Consider the following 19,487-nt stretch of genomic DNA (forward strand, 5'->3'; position numbering starts at 1 on the left):
GTTCCTGACATAATAACAATTTTACTTGCATTACTATTGTGGCTGATGTGTCTCTAACAGAGCAGTTCATAATGTGTGAAGCATGTATAACAGAATTTTCATCTACAAATATTAGTGATGCACCACAATGCAGATTCTTGACTGGAACCCAAACAGAAGACACATTACAAAAGTAGCTTTACTTTCAAAACTACAGTCCAAAAACATAGTCGAATAACAGGCATGGGTCATATCTAGAAAACACAGCAGAAGTGTTCTGGTGAACATAACACTAGGCAAACAAACACCAAAGGGCAAGGCAAAAGACGTAGTCAGAGAGGCAGGCAAAAGTGGTCAAAACACGAATCAAAACAGTTCAGCAAAAGTACAAAGGGAGTAGGCAAAAGGCAAAGTCAAAAAACAAAGCAAGTGGTCCAAAAAACAGGATAACAAGAACCGTAATAAACACTCAGTAGTTTACAGAGAAACAATACCTCGCAACTAGACTTAACTAAAGCCCAGGCTTATAAACTAAACTGTATGAGTCATATTTTATAAGCCTGTCTACACACACAGGAAATACACATTAGATTTCGGGTGTCCATGTCTCTCAGAGAACCTGGATGCGTGACAAAACTATTAGACAGGGTTCTTTCATGTTTTCTTTAGCCATTTAACAAATGAAGTTTTATAAATGGCCCATTTAGGTGTGTTCCATATGTTCATATATCTATATATGTCTTTTACATTAAATAAATAAATTAATTACACAACAAGTTGATCACTCATTGAATACAGCAACAGAGCTTCTGAAATTTTGCTGGACTCCAGACCATGTATAAGCAGTTACAACTTTACAACTTTCATGTGACAGTGTTGATGCAAATAAGTGTGGTTAGCCTTTGAGTACATGCCATGACCAATTGAATAGCTTCTAACTAGTTTTTTATGCCAAAAAAGAACTAATGGGAGAGAGTTTACAACAACTGTTCTTTACAATTGCTATGCATGATCATGTGTCACGTTTAAGAGATGTCCCATCATATCATATAACTAATTTCTCTTCAAACTAAAGCTGAAATTACAAATTGAAAAATCTTAACCCTGTTGTAAAATTGATCTACCAAATGTTTTGCTCTTGGTATTTTTGAACAGAACCCCTGACAAATGCTATAAACAGGCCACTGTTCTGCTTGTGGAGCAACCCATGTACAGAGAGTGTGGAAGACCTCAGAAAGCACCGCAGTGGCTGCAGGCATCAGTGAATGATAATCTTGCCTGCCCTTTAAGAGACTATACTGAAGGAGTGGAGAGCTTTTCCATCCAGTGGTACAAGGCAAGTTGTACAACATGTCTGGCTCATATTAAAGTATGGCAATTCTGACTGAGGAGTTTCTGAAAGTCTGTTTTAGCTGGACTCATTTTACCAGAAGAGGTTATGTAATGTAACATCCATGGTTTGAGAAGCTGATTTGTATGGAATGGAGTATCTGTATCATTACCCCAGATTACCCAGTTGGAGAGCTCATAGCCAAAATGTCAACATCAGTATTGTGCAAAACAAATCACACTCTGCATGGCTGTGTCTGTTACAGGGTTTCTTAAGTCTTAGAAAGTCCATAAATGGACATGAAAAGGTATTTTTGCTGCTAGTGGTTTTAAATATAAATAAATATCCTAATACTGTGATGGACTGGCAACCTGTGCAGGTTGTATCCTGCTGGGATGACTGCTGGGATAGGCTCCAGCGCCCCCCGCAACCCTGACGGAGAAGCGGCTTAGAAAATGGATGGATGGATGGATAGATATCCTAATATATTACAGTAGATTAGCTAAAATAAGAAAAAATAACAAGTTCCAATGTATTGTTTCATTTTTGTGCTGTTCAGAACACCAAAAACAGATGTTAACCTGCATCAGTGAGGAGTGTTTACAGATGGTAGCAAAGTTGTCTGAATGTCTGCAGAATTAAAATACTATATAAATACAAAATAACAATAAATATTGAAAGCAATATTAAATCATAGTGAATTCTTGTCACTATAAAATGATTATTTCAGACATGTAAACAATGCAACATGAAGGGCAATAAAACAAGACAATAGCAAACAGTGAGTCAAAAATTAAGCTACAAAGCAAGCCAAAAATTTAAACAGAACAGTCCAGGAATTCACATTGTGCACATACTAAATAGATATAATTGGCAGCCTAGCATATCTCACCTAAATTGGGTGTTTTTATTATCTGAAAGCTGGCACTCCTTATTAAAGGACTCAAATTTAAATGGAAGGCAATTATACTACATATATTAGTAGCAGTCAATTAACCAAAAAGGTCTGGCTGACGGGAGTCCTCTCGTCAGAAAATGACTACTACCAGACAGCAAAACTGATAAAGTTAGACACACTGAATCAAGGGTCAAAGCATATATCCACATATTTACAAGAAGTCCATTTGAATAAAATAGACATTTTGAGTTTGAGCACTGCTGTCGGGTGCAATTTGTTATGTTGCCCTAAAAAGGTATTAAAATGATCTGATTTTGATTTTACAAAGTGTGCAGCGAACATGTATTAGTTGTTGTTATTTCATTAGTGTAAGATGCAGTGGAGCAGAACTACGACTCGAGAGGGAGCCTTTGGTTCAGCCATTTGCCAAATCAAATCAAATTTATTTGTATAGCGCTTTTTACAACTGATGTTGTCACAAAGCAGCTTCACAGAATTCCAGTAAAGACAAAGTTTTGACATGAATGTAAAAACCCCCAGGTGAGCAAACCAGGGGTGACAGTGGCAAGGAAAAACTCCCTCAGAGCTGAAGAAGAAACCATGGGAGGACCAAGGTTCCAACGAACCAAGGTTCACACAGGGGGACATATCCTCCTCTGGTCAAAGTACCTACAAAGTTATTTTACTACTACTAATATTAATAGTAGTAGTATTAGAAGTAGTAGTGGGTAGGAGTCCATGAAAACGTCAATATAGAGTGGGCAGCTAGTCCAAGGCAGGTGGTGGTAGCTGGGGCGTGGGCAGCTGGTCTGAAACAGGTAGCAGGAGAACTCGACCGTCAGTCATCCATCAGTGTGCAGCCAGACAGGTGGGAAGTCATTTACTCAGAAAAAGCTAAAGAGATGGAATTAGTTTTGTTTTGTTCAGGTGTGTGTAAAACATAGAATGTGAAGATTTCCAGAGTGTGGCTAATGATTCCAGCAGATCTGACTATAACAGCTTAACTAAAAGGAGAGAAACAGAAGGAGACACAGACACGGGAGCACTCTGAAATAGTTTGTCATCCCTCCGATCCACTGTCTACAAACCTGAGTGACCGTGTGCAAGCAGCAGGACGACAGCACCAGTGTCTCAGTTTACTATAATTCCCTGTGTCCATGGACCCCTGGATCTGCTGCCTTTATCTAAGGGGGGAACAATTAACTGCCAAACGCTAAACGCTAAACTGAAAAAGTGAGTTTTCAGCCTAGATTTGAAGATTGAGACTGAGTCAGAGTCCCAAACATTTTCTGGAAGAGCATTCCAGAGTTTGGGGGCTTTATAAGAAAAGGCTCTTCCCCCAGCTGCAGCCTTATAAATTCTAGGAACTATTAAAAAGCCAGCACTCTGTGTTCTGAGTGATCGGGAAGGCTCGTAATAGGAAATTAGGTCTTGCAGGTACTCAGGAGTGAGCCCATGTAGAGCTTTATATGTCAATAAAAGAATTTTATAATCAATACGGAATTTAACAGGCAGCCAATGAAGTGATGATATAACTGGACTGATATAATAATATTTTCTAGTTTTAGTGAAAACCCTGGCTGCAGCATTTTGAGCTAGTTGAAATTTGCTTAAATTACTGATAGTTGTCTTAGTCTAGCCTTGAAGTAATGAAGGCATGTACTAATGTTTCTGCGTCATACAGGGTTAAGGCATTTCTTGTCTAGGCAGTGTTGCGAAGATGTAAAAAAGCTGTCCTAGTGATGCTGCCTATGTGTTGATTGAATGATAAATCTGAATCAGATATGACACCAAGATTTTTTGCTGCTGAACCAGGTGTAACTGGAAAGTCAGTGAGATTTAAAATGAAATCTGATCATATGTTTTTTGCCACTTTTGGACCCAGAAGGAGAACCTCTGTTTTGTTACTGTTTAGTAGGAGGAAGTTGTGTGACATCTAGCCTTTCACGTCTTTTACACAGTCCTCTATTTTCTTTAATCTGTGTCATCAGGCTTGGCTGATATGTACAATTGTGTATCATCTGTGTAACAGTGAAAGTTAATGCCATGGCTACTTATAACTGTGCCTAACAGTAACATCCATCCATCCATCCATTTTCCAAGCCGCTTCTCCGTCAGGGTCGCGGGGGGGTGCTGGAGCCTATCCCAGCAGTCATCGGGCGGAAGGCAGGATACACCCTGGACAGGTCGCCAGTCCATCGCAGGGCACTAACAGTAACATGTATAGTGTAAATAATAATGGTCCTAAAACAGAGCCTTGTGGAATTCCAAATCTTACTTTTGAATAATTGGAAGATAAATTGTTTACCTTTACAAACTGATAACATTCTGTTAAGTAAGATTTCAACCACGATAGGGCTGTCCATGTGATTCTAACCATGTTTTCTAACCTTTCTAGGAGAATACTGTGGTCTATCGTATCGAAAGCTGCGCTCATTTCAAGTAGCAGAGGCAAGAAGAAGATCGTTAGTTAACTTAACTAGAGCTGTCTCAGTGCTGTACTGTGGCCTGAATCCAGATTGGAATTTTCATATATGTAGTTTTTATGTAGATATGAACTAAGTTGTTGGGCCACAGCTTTTTCTAAGATCTTAGATATAAACAGTAGGTTAGAAATAGGGCTGTTATTAGACAATAAACTAGCATGCGCCAGTTTTGGTTGGTTAAAGACCAGACGCGCTGCAGCATTCTGAACCATCTTCAGTGGTTTTACAACACAGGCCGGGAGGCCCGTCAGTATGGCCTTGCAATAGTCGAGGCGTGAGATGACCACTGCTTGTACCAAGAGTTGGGTGGCTTGTTGTGTTAGAAACGGACGTATCTGTCTGATATTGTACAGCGCAAAGCGGCAGGACCGAGCCACCGAGGCAACATGGTGCATAAAGGAGAGTTGGTCATCTACCATAACCCCCAGGTTCCTAGCAACATTTGTCGGGGAGAGTGAGAGTGAGTCGATGGTTATGGTGAAGTTGTGTTGAATGGATTGTTTAGCAGGTATAACCAGAAGTTCAGACTTGGACAGGTTTAGTTGAAGGTGATGTTCCTTCATCCATGCGGATATGTCCGAGAGGCACTGCGATATCCGCACAGAGATCGACAGGTCATCAGGCGGGAATGACAGATAGAGCTGGGTGTCGTCAGCATAGCAATGGTACGAGAAGCCATGTGAGCGGATAACCCGGCCTAGAGAGGTGGTGTAAATAGAAAAGAGAAGGGGCCCCAGTACCGATCCCTGGGGAACCCATACTCCACCTCCCTTTCCTGACAGAAAACTTCAAATTTATGATCACTTATAATTTCATAATTTCATGTACAATACATACATTACCATTCACACAACAGTTATATTATTATAGAAAAACTACACATCTGCAGATTCATACTGAATTAAAATCCAGATCTCATTGGTAAAACCAATCCACTTTAAACAGAGCTTTAGTCACCAATAGGCTAAAAGATTTAAAAAGCAAGTGATTGCATAACTCCAGATTCAAACATAATACCTTACACAATAACTGTTTTAAAGTAATTTTTTATATATATATATTTGATGTTGGGCTGTTAGTAAAACGTTTATAGATTTTCCACTTGTTTGAAATGATGAATTGTATGAATTGTGAAGTGAGGCATTTTCCAGCATTTTTGTGTTGCATTTTCTGTGCTTCTCAATTCCTGGTGTGCAGCTGATGTATGTGCTGAGTAGCTTCAGTAAAACAGTACATTGCTAAACATTATCTACATAGCTACAGTGTCCAAACTCTGTTGTCTAAAATAATTTGCTGATATATCTGCAGTATTGACTGCCATTCATGCAGTAAGCAAATAAATAAGGAAATGAACAAATGCAGGTAGTTGACTGACAGAATCTTAGTCAACCAAGAATATTACAACGGATTATTATTATATTATAGACTATATTAACAGACTGAAATAATTCCATGTTCTGCCGAAGAATTCTCATTGAACTCTCATTGAATTTCTTCCTTTTAGGGTTGTGAGCTTCTTCAAGAAGGTCCAAAGTTTATCTTCCTGGACAACAAACTACTACTTCTCGTACTTGATGTTTCCCCCAAAGACAGTGGGTTCTATACCTGCAGAATGATGTTCATCCTCGGTGGAGTCACCAGCGAAGTTGCAGAGACGATCGAGTGTGAAGTAACTGGTGAGAATACAGCATATGGCTACACTCTTTTGATGGTTCTTCAAGGGCTCTTTCATAAAGACAGTGGTTCAGTATAGAACCATGAAGACTCAAATACAATTTGGCTGCTTAAATTGTTCTAATGGTTCTAAAAATGGCACTGTATAGCACCAAAATGGTTCTGCTATTGTTACAATATCAACCTTGTATCACTAGAAGAACCTTTTTTGGTTCTATACACAACTCTTTTAAAAAAAGTTATATATAGAACCATATACATTACATTTTTCATCAAGAAAAGAAGAGCCATTTCACCATGCAAAGAACCATTTAAGCTTTCAAGTGGTTCTGTGAGTGTTTATGATTCTATATAGAACCACTGTCTTTACTAAAGAACCTTTGAAGAATCATTTTTTTATGAGTGAAAGCAGCTCCAGCCTTTTGTCAGGAAGACACATTTTTCACTGTTGTTGGAAGAAAACCTTTATCTCCAAAATGGTAACTTTACAGGAGAAGGAAAAAACATACTTTACTTTTCATGTAAGACAATGGGACCAGATGTTTTTTTCAAGTCATTTTCAGCCATTTCTTTTGGTCCAATCATCATGGAATTTACACATAATGTTAAGAGGAAGAGGCATTTTTTCGAATTATGTCAAAAACTGAAAAATGGAAATACAAGGTTTTGTTTTTGACAACAGCAATTTCTTGCCTTAAAGCACAGCAATTGACAGAGACCATCATTTACTTTATTGCCAGTTAAATCTGCCATTTTTAAGGGACAAAAAAAAAACATATCTTTGCAGTCGTAGAAGTGTAAAGTGTTTTTACATTTTACGTAATTTCTGCATAGCAGCTCCTTTTATGTTTAAAGATTACATGATGAATTATCCATCCATCCATCCATCCATCCATCCATCCATCCATCATCTTCCGCTTCTCCGGGGTTCGGGTCGCGGGGGCAGCATCCTGAGCAATGAGGCCCAGACCTCCCTTTCCCCAGCCACTTCCACTAGCTCCCTGGGAGGGATTCCGAGGCGCTCCCAGGCCAGCTGGGCAATATAGTCACGCCAGCGTGTCCTGGGTCTTCCCCGGGGTCTCCTCCCCGGTGGACTTGTCTGTGACACCTCCCAAGGGAGGCGTCCAGGAGGCATCCTAACAAGATGCCCGAACCACCTCAACTGGCTCCTCTCGATGTGGAGAAGCAGCGGCTCTACTTTGAGTCCCTCCCGGATGACCAAACTTCTCACCCTATCTCTAAGGGAGAGTCCAGCCACCCTGCGGAGGAAACTCATTTCGGCCGCTTGTATTTGCGATCTTGTTCTTTTGGTCATTACCCAAAGCTCATGACCATAGGTGAGGGTGGGACCTCTTGCCTTATGGCTCAGCTCTTTCTTTACCACAACAGACTGACCCAGCACCAATCCGCCTGTCAATCTCCCGCTCCTTTGTACCATCACTCGTGAACAAGACCCCGAGATACTTGAACTCCTCCACTTGAGGCAAGAGCTCATCCCCGACCCAGAGAGGGCTCTCCACCCTTTCCTGCCTGAGAACCATGGCCTCGTATTTGGAGGTACTGATCCTCATCCCGGCCGCTTCACACTCGGCTGCAAACCGATCCAGTGAAAGCTGAAGTTCACGGCCTGATGTCCCCAATAGGACCACATCATCTGCAAACAGCAGCGATGTGACCCTGAGGTCACCAAACCGGACACCCTCCATCCCCTGACTGCGCCTAGAAATTCTATCCATAAAAATTATGAATAGAATCGGTGACAAAGGGCAGCCTTGATGGAGTCCAACTCTCACTGGGAACAAGCCTGACTTACTGCCGGCCATGCGAACCAAACTCCTGCTTTGTTTGTACAGGGCCTGAATGGCTCGTAGCAAAGAGCCATGTACCCCGTACTCCCAAAGCACCTCCCACAGAATACCCCGGGGAACACAGTCTAATGCCTCTCCAAATCCACAAAGCACATGTGGACTGGTTGGGCAAACTCCCATGAACCCTCCAGAATCCTGGAGAGGGTAAAGAGTTGGTCCAGTGTTTCACGACCAGGGCGGAACCCACACTGCTCCTCCTGAATCCGAGGTTCGACTATAAGCCGGACTCTCTTCTCCAGTACCCCTGCATAGACCTCACCAGGGAGGCTGAGGAGTGTGATTCCCCTGTAGTTGGAACACACCCTACGGTCCCCCTTTTTAAAAAGAGGCACCACCACCCCAGTCTGCCAATCCAGTGGCACCACCCCCGATTTCCATGCAATGTTGAAAAGGCGTGTCAGCCAAGACAGCCCCACAACATCCAGAGCCTTGAGGAACTCGGGATGGAACTCATCCACCCCTGGAACCCTGCCGCCAAGGAGCCTATTCCCATGTCCCCAGACTCTGCCTCCTCACTGGAGAACGTGTTGGTGGGATTGAGAAGGTCCTCAAAGTATTCAGTCGAAGTCAGCAGCACACCATCTCCACTATATACAGTGCTAGTGGCACACTGCTTTCCCCTTCTGAGTTGCCTGACGGTTTGCCAGAATCTTTTCGGAGCTGACTTAAAGTCACTTTCCAAGGCCTCACCGAACTCTTCCCACACCCGGGTTTTTGCCTTGGCAACGACTGAAGCCGCAGATCGCTTGGCCTGTCGATACCTGCCAGCTGCCTCTGGTGTCCTACAGGCCAACCATATCCGGTAGGACTCCTTCTTCAGCTTGACGGCATCTCTCACCTGGGGTGTCCACCACCGGGTTTGAGGATTATTGCCCTGACAGGCACCAACTACCTTGCGACCACAGCTACAGTCAGCCGCTTCAACAATGGAGGAGCGGAACATGGCCCATTCTGAGTCAATGTCCCCCACCTCCCCTGATATCTGGTCAAAGTTCTGACGGAGGTGTGAGTTGAAGATCAATCTGACAGGTTCTTCTGCCAGACGTTCCCAGCAAACCCTCACTATACATTTGGGTTTGCCTGGTCTGACCGGCATCTTCCCCCACCACCTGATCCAAGTCACCACCAGGTGGTGATCAGTTGACAGCTCATCTCCTCTCTTTACCCGAGTGTCCAAAACACATGGCCGCAAGTCCGCTGACACGACTACAAAGTCGATCATTGAACTGTGGCCTAGGGTTGGGTATTCTGAACTGCTGTTCAGTGCATAAGCACAGACAACAGTCAGGACCCGTTCCCCAACCCGAAGGCGTAGGGAAGCTACCCTCTCGTCCACCGGGGAAAACCCCAACATACAGGCGCCGAGTCGAGGGGCTATGAGAAAGCCTACACCTGCCCGCCGCCTCTCACCATGGGCAACTCCAGAAAAGAAAAAAGTCCAGCCCCTCTCAAGGAGATTGGACCCAGAGCCCAAGCTGTGTGTTGAGGTGAGCCCAACTATATCTAGCCGGTATCTCTCAACCTTGCGCACCAACTCAGGCTCCTTCCCCGCCAGTGAGGTAACGTTCCAAGTTCCAAAAGCCAGTTTCAGCAACCGAGGATCAGAACGCCAAGGCCCACGCCTTCGGACACTGCCCGATCCACAATGCACCGCACCCCTACTACTGCCCCTCCCATCGGTGGTGGGTCGATGGGAGGGGGGACTCATGTAGCACCTTCGGGCTGGGCCCGGCCGGGCACCATGAGTGAATGCCCGGCCACCAGACGCTCGCTGGCGAGCCCCTCCATCAGACCTGGCTCCAGGGTGGGGCCCTGGTAACCCTGATCTGGGCAGGGTACACAAGTCCTGCTTTCTTGTTTTCATAGGGGTGATTATGGATCACACTTTGTCTGGCCTGTCACCTAGGACCAGTTTGCCATGGGAGACCCTACCAGGAGCTTTTGCTCCAGACAACATAGCTCCTAGGATCATTCAAGCACACAAACCTCTCCACCACGATAAGGTGGTGTTCCATGGAGAGGATGATGAATTAATGAACTAAAAATGCTCTATAACTGCTTGGAATTAAATATTTGCATTAACTTACATTAAAAGTAAATATTTTGGCCATACATTTGCCATTTTTGAGCTACTTGGACAGCAAAAATATTTTAACAGTAAATCTACACATATGTAACTAAATATAATTTAGATTTTTTTAAAATTTAGTGTGTCCACTCTTTACTTTTGTTATAGCTTCCATTCTTTTCAAATGGAAGCAGAAGCAAAGAAGCAGAAATTTCTGAACCAACTTCTATGACTGAACTTTGGAGGTATGGCTTCAGATTTCTGGTACTTTAGGGTAAGCAAGACTATTAGCAAGCTATAGTGGGCTCTTCTGGTAAAAAAAAAAGTGGAAGCAAAATTTCTGCTTTTTTGTAGCAATTATTCACTCTTTTTATTTCAGATGCAGTATCACTGAGACCTCGCATGATTGAGCCAAGCAAAGAGAATATTACAGTGGCACTAGGTGAGTTATACTTTACAAAATTATGTAAAGTATTTTTTATTCTTCTTCTTCTTCTTTCGGCTGCTCCCTTTAGGGGTCGCCACAACAGATTTTTTTTGTTATTGAAGAGATTTATTTGAACAAACTCAAAATAAAAATTACATTAATGTTGTGTTTCCTGATGAAGGCCATATTGCCATGTTTCAATAAAGGATTTTATAACTGTTCTTAAGATGGTGTGCCTGGGAATGTATTTGTTCTGGGATTCATTTTGTGCAAGCTTTATGGATTCAGGTGGATTTTTCTGGGGTTTTTTTGACTCCCAGCATGGAATTTTTATTTTGAATTTGCTGCACCCATGCCCCAGGAGCACCTGTCTTTTTGCTTCATTTTTGTGACCTCTGTAGCGCTTCTTTATTTTCTTTCTTTCAGATTTATTTTAGCTTTTGAGTAATCAATCAAGAATCAAGATGGTCTCCAGCATCATTTCAGTTTATAGTTGCTTTTCTCTATGAGCAGGTTCTCCATTTGAGAAGCAGTGTCGTGTTTTCATACCTGGCACCGATGTTCATATGGTGATACTGGAGTGGATGTACAATCAAAACTCTTTGGACCGGGTGTACCAGAAACCTACAAAGTGAGTAGATTGTAAAACAGACTTGCAGTAGACTAGGTATATTAATTTATGTATATAACGCTCAGTTTGGTGGGCATTAATTTTAGCATAATGTACTGGTACCATTGCAAAACTGAGAGCATTTTTCGATTCTCAAAAAAGTGGAAAATCAAAAATAGTGCAATATGAAGATGCTTCAAAGTGGTACCATCCAAGTTTTATGCAAGCAGAAACTGTAAAATGTAAAGCTGCAGTCCTGTAGATGATAATTTTGCTTGATTGAATTTTCCAAATTTCAATCTTTTTGAGTTTTCTCTTTTTTGTTAAATTCAAATCTAACCTAATGAGGTCACAAAGGACACCTCCACCTGGGGTACCACAGCAATGACCTAGCAACATCTGGGATTCCAAAGCAATGGCCTATTAATATGGGCAACACCTGGGACAGGGGTGGGCAATATGACAATATTTAATTATATTTTTTTATGTTATTGTCAAATATGATTTTATGATCATATTGCAGATATCATCTGTAAAGAACACTAATTATATGCAAAGAGAACAGTAATATTTAGTTTAAAATTGTAATTTATATTATTATTATTATTATTATTATTATAGTATTTATATATGTGGCACTACAGATACCATTTTCTCTGTTACAATTTTTGAAATCTCAGAAACATGAAATGTATGGTGATGAATGTGTATTGTGAAAATGTATTGAAGTATTGTGATATATATCATTGTGGTCACATCGCCTGCCTCTAAGCTGATATAACGTCGCAACATTTTGAAATACCACAAAAAGCCTAGAATGTCAGCTTGTTTACATACATTAGATAGATAGACAGACAAACAGACAAACAGATAGATAGATAGATAGATAGATAGATAGATAGATAGATAGATAGATAGATAGATACTTTATTGTTCCCGAAGGAAATGTAGCAATTCCCTTCTGTTTAATAATAGCTGTAAACTTATTCAGTAAAAGTTTACAATAAATTTTAAAATACTATAGGCTAGACAACAAAAGATATTTTAAGATTTTTTTTTCATTATTTTAGGTGTTATGACCAACATGATATTGGTATAAATAAATGGATAAATAATTATTAAATGACACATTTATAATAAAAAAATAGCCTCAAGGTTTGATCACTTGTTTTCAAATACAGTGCACTGACACTGATATTTTTTTCCCCAAAGTCTGAAAATTTGTGGAGTTAATTAAAAAAAAAAAAAAAAGATGAAAATTAATGTAAGAATGAGCGTCAGTCTAACGAGCTCCAGCCCTACTTCTCCTTTAAAGCTGAAGTGAACGGTCTTTGTGCATTAAAAATAAAATTGCGCTCATTGAGAAACAGACTAATGATTAACAATGATGCACATAGTCTGCGTTTGTCAATATGTATGAGATCAGGAGGTTCTGTCATTGCAGAACTATCCTACATAGCATATACTGACCACGTTTCCTCCTGCTCCTGTTTTATATCACCTTGAACACACAGACTTTCACACTGTATAAACACATAAGTGTTCAATGCTAGTCATTTCCGCTGTAGAAACAGATCTTTGCCACATTTCCTTATGCCTCATGCTTGGCATAAAGTATTGTAAAAGAAATGAGAGGAAGTGGTGGCAAGAGTTTGTTGAAAGGAAGCCATTAGTGCTGTGCTGTACGTGTGACAGGAAAATGAGTAGGTGACGCCCAGATCTTTAAAACAACTGTCCTTTTTCAGATGTTTTTTTTTCTTTCTTTTATTTATTTTTTTTAATGGAATTTATTGATTTAACCTCTGTGATAAACTTGTTTCTACCACTAGCTTTTCTAATAATTCTAATTTACTTGCTATTGCTAATAATAATAAGGTGGGGAAAGGTAGGATTCTGCATCCTCTTTTATTTTTGTTATGTAATACTAAGTTTATCTGGAAATCACTGTTTGCTAATAAACTGTGGAGCTCAATTCACCTTTTTATTAGACAGTCAGGCTCAGAATTCACTTTAATGAACATTAAACATATAAATAAACATCTCTTTAACTTTAGCATTCAGTTAAAATTCTGTGTCCCTTTGGTATTCATGGTTTTAGTCTGATCTGTGTCATGGTCTTATTTGATTCTAATACTATACTATTGAGCTGCCAATGAAAAGTGCTTTATAAATAAAAGTATTATTATTATTATTTATTATTATTGCTCGACCATTCTGCTTACTGCTACGGTCTGGGGAACACTGTCACTGGCTGTGGCAGAATTTTTCTGTCCAGGCTCCATTGAAAACAGCGGAATATCTGGTTTGGAAATGGTCATATGACTCACACAGCCTACGTTACATATGTTGACAGTATTTTTCAGCATTTCTCAAGTAAAGTTCCAAGCCTAACATTTTCTAACAGCATATAAATTCACTGTTGTATCTTAAATGCAATAGTTAAGTCAATCAAGGTCAAAGTGAAGAAAGCACTCAACTGAAAAAGATAAAAACACTTCACATCTTTATTTTGTGTTGTTTTTTGCTTGTTGAGAATCAACTATCTTTGTCTCCTTACAGTGAAACTCATGTGGCAGAAGGCATTTGGTTGGAGCGCACCCTGAAGTTTTCTTCAGTGCTGCCAGAAGATCTCAACGTCTTCTTCAACTGTGTAGCATACAGTAGTCGTGGAAACATTGAAAGCTACTTCAAACTACAGCCTGCAGGTCAGAAAACATACAGACATGAAAGCACATAACCAGCATTTTCTATATTTTAAGAAGTGTACTTTAAGACAGGGTTTGTCTGAGTTTATCAAAAACAGACATTCAGGCTGTTTTTGTTAAGATATATGTAAATGCGTAATATGTAAAAACGCTTGTTTTCTTTCTGTGAATGACTGGGCTTTAAAGGTGTCAGCTAAATGGTCAGTTATATGTAATAACAGGATAAATCTGAAAGCCACAGCAATGCAAAGAAAAACTGTGTTTATATTTATCTAAAGCTTTTTTTAATACAGCGTGGCCATTTTTACTTAATTTATCAAGCTAACAGTAATTAGTAACAATAAGAAAGCCTTAATTAACTTAATGAGCTTGCTCATTGATATTAGCATTTTAACCATATTTAGTGTTGGATATCATTCTAAAATTTGCAAGTTTACCTTACTGTAGAACCAAAAGTCTGTTAATAGTTTTGGGGCAGTCGTGGGCTGGAGGTTAGGGAACTGGCCCTGTGATCGGAAGGTTGCCAGTTCGATCCCTAGTGCCGACAGTCCATGACTGAGGTGTCCTTGAGCAAGACACCTAACCCCCAATTGCTCCCAGGGCACCGTGGATAGGGCTGCCCACCGCTCTGGGAAAGTATGCTCACTGCCCCCTAGTGTGTGTGTATGTGGTGTTTCACTTCACAGATGGGTTAAATGCAGAGATGGAATTTCCCCATTTGTGGGATTAAAAAGTATCACTTAATTTAAGCATCAATTGGTTAAGCTCCATTTAGGCACTGTGCTTAATGCTCTTTCTGTGTTTCACAATGGTGTGCATTGTTTTGAGAAAGCCGTTGAGATGCTGTAGAGAATATTATGCACAAGTTACTGTTGAGTTATGAGTTGCTTAGCATATAACCTGTTTGTGAAAAACAGTGGTGTATCCTTAACCTTTTATACGTTTTTCATATTTAAATTATTTTGTTTTTGTTTACCAACAACTCTTGAGGTCATATTTTGTCCTTGTTTATGAGGTGCTATAAGTACAAATCTGCAAATGCATTTGAAACATACTCTAATAAAAATAAACTTTAATAATGCAAAATCATTCATATTATCAAATTTTCAATGAGCAAAAAACCCAAAACAAAACAAAATCTGTCCTGGCAGTTGATTAATTTAAGTAATACATTATTGTAATGAAAATACTCAGAAAACTGAGTTTGTTTGTGAGTTGCTAACTTCAGGAGGTGAACATAAATTCATACACATAAATCAGATTTGTGAGTGACTCATGTAAACCCGAAGTTAACTCCTTATCAGATTACCGTAGTGAACTGCATTGCTAAAATCAGATTTTCTGCAGTTAACACATTATTATATATGAGATTAACTCAATCTTGTTTCGTGTACAGAGAATTTACAGGATTAAATATGGTTTTATTTTTGTCAAAGCATGTGTATGTATGCATGTGTGTGTATGTATATATACTGATATACTCTCATATATTAACAGATCAGGATCTGCTTCTTCCAATTGGACTCCTGCTGACCATGCTGGCTCTGCTGTTCATGATAGGAGCCTTTCTATACAGAGTGTTTAAGGTGGAGCTCACACTAGCCTTTAGGACCCATTGTCCTTTCCTTTATGAAAGCACAGGTAGGCTGCATGACAGGAAACAAGTAAACCCTCACCCGCCCAAGCCTTTCCTATTTATTTGAACACTTGTGTAAAGAGCTAAATAATAAAAAAAAACGCTGAGTAGGTAGAACAGGCCACCACAAACAGCTTCCTCAGCAACACACAAAACACGAAAGTACTAATCCACAGATGTATGAGCCATGTTCAGACATGCATGTGTTGATTTTTTCCACCGACTGCCTGGAATTTCCAGGAGAAAAAAAGGGTGCAAACAGAATAGCAGGTGTTTAAATTTTTTTTGCAGTACAGATACATTTTTTTTTTTTTATACATTGTTGGGAATGGCCTTCACACACACAAGGAATATGAGTGTCATGATTAACAGCACCTGCATTAGAGAAATGAAGTTGTGGTTTCCATTACACAGCTGCTATTCCTTTCAATAACTCGCTGTATTTAATATAGTTTCATTTTATACTGTCATTTGACAGAAAAAAAACATTATAATAATGCTTAATAATGGTTAATTTATAATTTGATATACACAAACTCTGTCTACAACTGAGAGTTTGCATTAATATGGTCTTTTATATTGCTGAGCCAGAGTCAGTAACAGAAAGTAGGTCAGTGGTCTGTTAGTAAACAACATATGTTCATTATGCTCATAGAATAAAAGTTAAATTTATTAAATAAAATTTTTATGAAATGAAAAATAATTCATATTTTTAATAAAAATAAATTAAGGAACACAAAATCTTTAGACTTTCCATGACATACAGTAAATATAAGAGCCTCCGAATGCATGTAGGTTGTCTTGTTAGCTTATGTTCCTGGTGATTCATCATGTCATATAATTTAAAAGACAGAATTCTTATTTTCCCATAATCTTCCATTTAAAAGTAATGACATCTGTCTGCCTTCAAAACATCTTCTGATTTCTGACTGCATCATTGTGCATCAGTGGGTGGGGAAAAGTAGTATTAACCAACAATATAAGGTGTTGTAATGTTTTTATGGACTGTTACCTGCTATCAGACCAAAACTGCCATCTACACATTACATTGTCAGTGGCTATCATCAGGATCCAAGCACAAATAATTCGTGAAGTTTTTAGAATAACCTCAATTTATGGTGCCTCAATTTATAATATGTGGGGTCTCAAAAGAAGCTGTCTGTCAAATTTCATTAACATTGACCTTTTGTCTTTTTGATGTGGTAAGTAAACGTTTTTTAAGCTAGAAAACCGTACAAAATTTAGATGTCATATTGGCATATTTGTTAAACTCAATGTAATAAATAACCCCAATGCAGTTACCCTTGTATTTTAGCCCCTAGAACTTTAAATTAAATATTAAATACAAAAACAAAATGCAAAAAATAAATAAATAAATAAAAATAAGTTCTCCTGAATGCTGCTGTCAAATCCCTCTTTCACTGCTTGAGAGTTTATTTCTGGTCATGATTTTTAATTTACTTTGATTTTAAGTTTTATCATTAGCTTAAAAACATTTGATAGTTATTTGATAGTGCTAAGGGCTAGCATTAATGTTGGCTTTTAAAAAACGATGACTGAAAAATACCTGGCGAATACTCTGAATATTCAAAATGTGATGTTAGGCAAAAATAATTCATGATAGTGTACCTTTTGGCCACAAGAGATGGCCAAAGCTGTGGTGATTGTATAGACCACTAAAGGTGGTGATTACTGAACAAACCTTAATCCACACCTTTTTGTGACCGAAAAACAAAATAATTAAAAAAAACCAAACATTTATTGTGCTATCACTCTTGCCAGATGGTGATGGTAAGCTGTATGATGCATATGTCGTGTACCCGCGGTTCCATGAGGAAAGTTCCAGAGAAGTGTTTGAGATTTTTGCATTGAAGACCCTGCCACAAGTTCTAGAGGGGCGCTACGGATACAGACTGTTCATTCTGGGCCGGGACAGCATACCTGGACAAGGTAAAGTTGTTCCTAAGCAGGTATATTAAGTATATTAGATGTTCCTTTCAGGAACATCTAATATACACAGTGGTTTGCAAAAGTTTTAAAACCCTCTGTGAAAGTGATTTACTTAGTGAAAGTTAATGTCATTACTTAGTAATGTAACTTAGTAAGTTAATGTCATCTTTTTATGTCATCCATTTTATGTATTTCAGTGTGGTAAATTCAGCAAAAACACAGTAAATGTGCAATAAAATATACTGAAGTGTATTCCCTCTAGAGCACATGTTGACTTTTACTAAGACTATAAACAAAAGCATGGAACTTGACTAGTGCTGCCCAAACACTCTCCAGAGAAATATAAATCAAAAAGTAGTGTGATGTTTTTCAGCAGCGCTATAATAGCCATGTGTAATTGCACACAGCAAGGCTGCAGTGTCCTGACCCTGCTTCACGATCTTCTTTGACGACTCTTTACTGTACTGTACTGCAGTTTGTGTTTGCGATTGTGTTTGTGCCAGATTCTCTGATCTCAGTCGCTTCTCCAGCAGCTCATTCACATGCTTTGACTTTGACCTTTTTGCATTTAACACCTCAGTTTCCACAGCAGAGTGTTCAGACGAACCACCTCTTTGAAACAAAGCACTGAATATGGTTCCATTCCTTACTGGGAAGTTTGTGCAATATACTAAGTTAATGGCAACAAATATTTTTTTTGTAAGTAGGGTTTGGCAATACATTATATATATGAGTACAACATGATATCATCATACTGTGGGATTCTTCTTCTTCTTTCGGCTGCTCCCTTTAGGGGTCGCCACAGCGGATAATCTGCCTCCACCTTGCCCTATCCACTGCCTCCTCTACTTTTACACCAACCATCTCCATGTCCACCTTCACTACCTCCATAAACCTTCTCTGAGGTCTACCTTTTCTCCTTCTACCCGGCAGCTCCCTCTCCAACATTCTTTGACCAATATATCCACTATTCCTCCTCAACACATGTCCAAACCATCTCAACCTGGCCTCTCTGGCTTTATCTCCAAACTGCTCCACCGTCACTGTCCCTCTGATTTGCTCATTTCTAATCTTGTCCATCCTTGTCACTCCCAACGAAAATCTCAGCATCTTCATCTCCGCCACCTCCTAACTAAAAGCCTCCTGTCTTTTAGACAGAGCCACAGTCTCCAAACCATACATCATAGCAGGATGCACTACTGTCTTGTAAACCTTCCCTTTCACTCTTGCTGCTATCCTTCTGTCACACATCAGCCCTGACACCCGTCTCCACCCACTCCATCCTGCCTGCACCCTCTTCTTCACCTCTTTTCTACACTGTCCATTGCTCTGGATGGTTGATCCAAGATATTTGAAGTCATCCACCTTTACGACCTCTGCTCCTTGCCTTCACCCTTCCACCTGCCTCCCTCTCATTCACACACATGTATTCCGTCTTGTCTCTACAGACCTTCATTCCTCTCCTCTCCAGTGCAAACCTCCACCTCTCCAGATTCTCTTCCACCTGCTCTCTACTCTCACCACAGATTACAATGTCATCTGCAAACATCATGGTCCATGGAGCATCCTGCCTGACCTCATCTGTCAACCTTTCCATCACCATTGCAAACAATAAGGGGCTCAAAGCTGATCCCTGATGTAACCCTACCTTCACCTTGAAACCATTTGTCACTCCAACTGCACACCTCACCACTGTCTCACTATCCTCATACATGTCCTGCACCACCCTAACATACTTTTCAGCTACACCTGACCTCATACAGTACCACAGTTCCTCTCTTGGCACCCTATCAAATGCCTTCTCTAGATCCACAAAGACACAATGTAGCTCCTTCTGACTTTCTCTGTACTTCTCT

The 19,487-nt window shown here is 39.9% G+C and overlaps 1 protein-coding gene across 1 annotated transcript in view; it reads left to right on the forward strand.

Annotated features, from left to right (window-relative positions):
• The window catches only part of zmp:0000000936 (interleukin-1 receptor type 1), a 55,953-nt gene that overhangs the window by 28,510 nt on the left and 7,956 nt on the right, over positions 1-19,487 (forward strand). The window contains exons 5-11 of the mRNA XM_017723991.2: positions 1,135-1,315; positions 6,198-6,369; positions 10,683-10,745; positions 11,244-11,361; positions 13,900-14,045; positions 15,543-15,686; positions 17,464-17,631. Coding sequence (XP_017579480.1) covers positions 1,135-1,315; positions 6,198-6,369; positions 10,683-10,745; positions 11,244-11,361; positions 13,900-14,045; positions 15,543-15,686; positions 17,464-17,631 — 992 coding nt within the window. The remainder of the gene's footprint in view (positions 1-1,134; positions 1,316-6,197; positions 6,370-10,682; positions 10,746-11,243; positions 11,362-13,899; positions 14,046-15,542; positions 15,687-17,463; positions 17,632-19,487) is intronic.

Source organism: Pygocentrus nattereri, chromosome 6 (assembly GCF_015220715.1).
Source record: "Pygocentrus nattereri isolate fPygNat1 chromosome 6, fPygNat1.pri, whole genome shotgun sequence".
Classification (NCBI taxonomy): domain Eukaryota; kingdom Metazoa; phylum Chordata; class Actinopteri; order Characiformes; family Serrasalmidae; genus Pygocentrus; species Pygocentrus nattereri.